The sequence below is a fragment of the Amblyomma mixtum genome, chromosome 8 (assembly GCF_055824585.1).
Source record: "Amblyomma mixtum isolate Tamu chromosome 8, ASM5582458v1, whole genome shotgun sequence".
Lineage (NCBI taxonomy): Eukaryota > Metazoa > Arthropoda > Arachnida > Ixodida > Ixodidae > Amblyomma > Amblyomma mixtum.
The window spans coordinates 65,277,641-65,283,509 of NC_143019.1; the positions used below are offsets into that span (position 1 = coordinate 65,277,641).

The 5,869-nt window shown below is 54.9% G+C and overlaps 1 protein-coding gene across 1 annotated transcript; it reads left to right on the top strand.

Annotated features, from left to right (window-relative positions):
* Window positions 1-4,254: 4,254 nt before the first annotated feature.
* Window positions 4,255-5,608, top strand: LOC149332770 (uncharacterized). Its single transcript, XM_089557554.1, has one exon. It carries the CDS (start codon window positions 4,289-4,291, stop codon window positions 5,606-5,608), a length of 1,320 nt encoding a protein of 439 aa, XP_089413680.1. The 5' UTR covers window positions 4,255-4,288.
* Window positions 5,609-5,869: the final 261 nt, after the last annotated feature.

Here is a 5,869-nt window from a genome sequence, read left to right on the forward strand (position 1 = left end):
GCAACAAATCAACGAAGCCTGGAAAACTTGCCATCTTCCTGCCGAATGGAAACATGCAAACACGGTCCTCATCCCAAAACCAGGCAAGCCGCTGGGCCTAGAAAACCTAAGGCCCATCTCACTAACGTCCTGCCTAGGAAAGCTAGCCGAACACGTCATATTTAATAGACTATCGGAATACGTAGAACAAAAGGAGTACTTCCCCTCCAATATGATAGGCTACAGGCAGGGTCTCTCAACGCAAGACGCTATGCTACGAATCAAGAAAAGTCTGTTGGATCGCCCCACACGAGACACCAAGGCGCTGCTGGGACTCGACGTGGAACAAGCTTTTGACAACATCCAACATCAAGCCATTCTCAAAGCCATATCTGACCACAATCTCGGAACACGCTTCTACCGCTACGTCAAGGCATTTCTGGAGGATCGAACGGCAACTCTCCGGATAGGCGAGCACGTCTCGGAGAGCTTTGAACTTGGCGATAAGGGAACACCACAAGGCTCAGTACTTTCACCATTCTTATTTAACTTGGCCATGACAAAGCTTTCTCGTGCACTGGGTGAGATTACTGGTGTGGAGCACACCATATACGCAGACGATGTCACCATCTTGTTGTGTCCCCTTGTTGCTTTTGTGTGTGTGCGCCCCCGCATCCTCCTCCTAACGGCCACTCGCATCCTCCTCCTAACGACCACTTGCCCCTCGTCGCACGCTGTCGCCAGATGCCCCCCCATGGTGCGCCCCCGCATCCTCCTCCTGTTTTGGGAAGCCACTCCCTCCCGTGGACGCTTCTCCGCTCCCTCCTTTCTTCGGGCGGCCAGTTCGGCTCCTGCCTCGGTCGACGCTGGTCGCACCCTCATCGGCTTTAAATAAACGAAGTCTTAAAGTACCGTGTGCGTCTTTCGCTGCATTCAACACAGCGACCGGACACGACAGTGGCGACGAGAAAGTGGATTCGACCCGCGCTACGCAACGCTATTGACAAGCCATGGCTACGCGAGGGTTTCCCAATCAGATACCAGAGTTCAACGGCTCATCGTGGTCATCGTGGGTTGGACGCCTTCAGTTCTACTTTGAAGCTAACAACATCACAGACCCAGCCTTGAAGAGGGCCAACCTGCTGACGCTGTGCGGGGAGCAGACCTACGATACTGTCTGCGCCCTTATTCAGCCAAGCACACCAGCGGCAGTGTCTTACGACGACATCGTAAAAGCGCTGCAAAAGCACTACGACCCAAGGCCATCCGAGGTCTACAGCCGGGCTCGCTTCCAACGACGAGATCAACTGGGAGGAGAAACTGTGAGCGCCTACGTAGCCGCGCTCAAGAAGCTCGCTGCCGACTGCAATTTTGGAACGCTGTCGACAACAGCTACCGGGCAGGAGGGAGACGCAGCTTCTTCTGCTAACACCACCATGCTTCCCTTGGACGTGATGTTACGCGACAGATTTGTGTGCGGACTGAGTGACGAGTCACTGCAGCAGCGCCTGTTCGCTGAGAAGGACCTCACATTCAGCAAAGCTTACGACATCGCCGTTCGAGCGGAGAGCGCCGGTCACCAGCAGAGAGGGATTCGCCGGAACACCGAGCCGGTACACCAGACAAGCAACCAGGTGCGCAAGCCTTCTGTTGTTGTAAAATCGGTCAAAAAGGCACAACGCTGCTGGCGGTGTGACGACCAACACAACCCCCAGGGATGTCGATTCCAGTCAGCCACGTGTAATTTTTGCCACAAGCGAGGGCATATCGAAAGAGCATGCATTACGAAACGGAGACTTGCCAAGATAAAGTCACCTTCCCAGCCTAATCACAGCGTCAACGCCTCAGAGAATACGCCGCTATCTGATCTCCATGGAACAACATCAGCAACACCATCTGTGTTGTACGACCTGAACACCATGAATCTCGGCACGCGACCGAAGATTTTTACAGAAGTAAGCGTACATCACCAGCTGATTAAGTTCGAGGTGGACTCCGGCGCAGCCTGTACTCTGATCAGTGAGGACACGTTCCGAACTTCATGGCCATCTGACGCACCCGCCCTGCAACAAGACGACACGCACCTGCGAACGTGGTCAGGACAGAATCTGCCACTATTGGGCTCTGCCAACGTGCAGGTTAACTACAACGGCCAGACCCATACGCTACCTCTGCTTGTTGTGAAGGGCACAGGATCAAGCCTTCTAGGGAGAAACTGGTTTTCTCCACTAGGCGTGATGATATGCGGCATACACCAGACGCCGAGCCAGAACATGGTTGAGCAACTGCAAGAGAAATACGAAAGAGTATTCTCGGAAGAGATTCCAGGAAACGAAGGGCCCCCGGTCACACTGGAGTTGTTGGACAACGCGCAACCCAAATTTCTGAAGGCCAGGCCGGTGCCGTTTGCTCTCCGAGATTCAGTTGAAAAAGAGTTGGACAAACTGGAGCAGCAAGGTGTCATCGAGCCGACGCAGCATTCCATCAAACTCTCAGCGTACGACTACGCTCTGGTCTACCGCAATGGGAGTAAACATCAAAACGCCGATGCGCTAAGCCGTCTGCCACTAGACGCAACTGTTGACGAACCATTTCCACCAGGAGACGTTCTGATGTTCGAAGCACTGCCAGAACCTCCGCTTACAGCAGGCACAGTTGCAGCATCTACGCAGAAGTGCGCAGCTCTCCGGCTAGTTTACACAGCTGTTCAACAAGGCAACGTGCATAAACTCAAAGGGGACAACTTCGACGCTTACCGCAGGCGAGCTACAGAGTTGAGCACCCATCGCGGCTGCATCATATTTGGGTCCCGAGTTGTGATGCCGAGAGAACTACGCGCACAAGCTATGTCTCTCATCCACGCCGGACATCGGGGCATCGTTGCAATGAAAAAGTGTGCCAGAAGCTACATGTGGTGGCCTGGCATTGACAACGACATCGAAACAGTGGTGCGAGAATGCAAGCCTTGCCAGAGCAGCCGGAGCGCTCCGCCGAAAGCTCCTGTCCCAGAATGGGAAAAGCCAGACACACCATGGCACACACTGCACATTGATTTTGCAGGACCAATTGAGGGCTGCACTTTCCTTGTGGTCGTAGATGCCTACACAAAGTGGCTTGAGATAAGGCAAATGGGACAGACGACTTCGGCAGCAGTCATTGACAACCTCCGATCACTATTTGCAACGTTCGGCCTGCCGCGCAAGGTAGTGTCGGACAACGGAACACCGTTTGTGTCTGCGGAGATCCTCAAGTTTTATCGCGACAACGGGATCTCATCAGTTACATCGGCCCCCTACCACCCAGCGACAAACGGACAAGCCGAGCGCTACGTAGCCGAGCTAAAACGCGCCCTTGAAAGAGATCAGACAGGCTCGCTGCAGCGCCGCCTTGCGCGCTTTCTCTTCAAGCAGCACACGACGGTTCAGAGCACAACAGGCGAGACCCCCTCGAAAATGATGTTCGAGCGTGAAATGCGAACCCAGCTCACAGCCATCCTCCCCGAGCCTAAGGCAGAGACGTTCCGGGAAGAAAAAGCAATTCCGCGCTGCGGCACGCTTAATGAGGGGCAGCGCGTCCTCGCCCGACAGTTTCTGAAAAAGCCACGCTGGGAGGAAGCTACAATTGTCAGACGCATAGGCCTGCGCTCTTGGCTCGTCAACATACATGGCACAGTAGCACGCCGACATCTCAACCAGCTGCGTAGATTTACGACGCCGTCTGAGAGCTGTCCGCCAGCGGAGAGAACACGTGCACCATCTTCCCACATAGCCTGGCACCTCTTCCCGGAAGAAGAGACTTCGCCCAGGACAGACCTAGGAGACACAGCGAACAACAGCCAGCCTACAAGTGTTTCTCCCCCGAGCGCACAAAGCCAGCGCGCCTCCACGCGTGAGCGCCGACCCCCTGCACGATACCAGGCAACTTTCTAAGGGGGAAGGAAGTGTTGTGTCCCCTTGTTGCTTTTGTGTGTGTGCGCCCCCGCATCCTCCTCCTAACGACCACTCGCATCCTCCTCCTAACGACCACTTGCCCCTCGTCGCACGCTGTCGCCAGATGCCCCCCCATGGTGCGCCCCCGCATCCTCCTCCTGTTTTGGGAAGCCACTCCCTCCCGTGGGCGCTTCTCCGCTCCCTCCTTTCTTCGGGCGGCCAGTTCGGCTCCTGCCTCGGTCGACGCTGGTCGCACCCTCATCGGCTTTAAATAAACGAAGTCTTAAAGTACCGTGTGCGTCTTTCGCTGCATTCAACACAGCGACCGGACACGACACATCTGGAGTACCGGTGGCAGCGATGCGGAATTGGAAGCTCGCATGCAAGAAGCCATCACGGTTACCGAGGCCCATCTCGCCCCAATGGGACTTCGCTGCTCTTCCAGAAAATCGGAGCTGCTCATATACCACCCCCCAAGACCAGGGCGCCCGTCCAACGACTGGCGCAGACACCCCACTCCATGCATAGAGTTACACGACAGAGATGGAAATCGCATACCGGCGGTTGACAAAATACGAATTCTAGGACTAATCATCGAAAGCAACGGGTCCAACTCGTCAATGTTGGACAGCATCACGATCAAGATTGCAAACGCGATCCGGATGTTTCGGCGCATCATGAATAGGCACAGGGGATTGAGGGAGGACAACGCCATTAGAATGGTCCACGCTTTTGTACTCTGTCACATCACATACGTGGCTGCGATGCTCAACTGGAAAAAAGTACATCGGAAAAGGCTCGAAGTACACATACGTCGAGCTTTTAAGACAGCGTTGGGGCTTCCCGATAATGCCTCCACTGACCTTCTCTTACAGCTAGGAGTGCACAATACCCTTGCCGAAATCATCGAGGCACAGCACACGGCACAGATCGCACGACTATCAAGCACTAAAGCGGGCAGAGAGATTCTCGTCAAGCTCGGCCTGAACACCATAGCAGAAAGGGAGAACGTCCTGCAGTTACCTGAAGTCGTGCGAGAAGCAATTAAAGTGTTCCCCTTCCCAAGAAACGTGCACCCGATCCACAATCAAGGAAGAAGACTCGCCCGCGCCAAAGCCCTCGCTGCGGACGCGGCAAGGTTTCCAGATCAGACAGCTTTCGTGGATGCAGCGTACATACCGGGAAAGCATGCCTACTCGATAGCAGTAGTCGACGGACATGGGCGAACGCGTAACTCACTCACACTTTTCACGAAGAAACCAGAGGTAGCTGAACAAGCAGCGATAGCACTAGCTCTCAGAGACTCGAGCTTCACAACTGTGTACAGCGACTCTAGAGCAGCCACTCGAGCTTTCGCCAAGGGCGGAATAGACAAGACGACGCTACGAATTTTAGGCGGAAGTAACATCACCGATCACTCCATCGTATGGTTCCCGGCACACATGGGCAGCTTAGGGGGTGGCCTGCGGAATCTCAACGAGATCGCACACGAGGCGGCGCGAGGGCTCATCGGCCGCGTCCCTCCGGTTCCCCCCACTATCGAGTACAGGGATCAATTATTCACCTACAACGAGCTCACTAAGCACTTTTATCTAGGCAGACGAGCGTTTCCCCTCCCGGATAAGAAATTAACCCGCAGCCAATCGGTCACGTTACGCTTACTCCAAACGAACTCATACCCCAACCCCTGGCGCATGTAGCACATCGACCCAGACTACGACGGACAACATGTGTGTGACCAGTGCAGTGAACGTGTAGACTTGACCCATATGCTGTGCGGTTGTGCATCAAGTGACGCCTACGCCCAGAAAAAGGAACATTGGGACAAAGTACTAAAAAGTGCTTCACTTCACGACCAGCTTCGGGCTGTCCAGGAGGCCCGCGCGGCGGCGGAGAGCTTCGGGCTCTCTGTGCCTACGTGGGAGCTGCCCTCTACACCCGGCGCCTAGCCGAGTGTCCTT

Excerpts from the sequence above, each read along its gene's own strand:
- LOC149332770 (XM_089557554.1), top strand. The coding sequence starts at position 4,289 with ATGCAAGAAGCCATCACGGTTACCGAGGCCCATCTCGCCCCAATGGGA.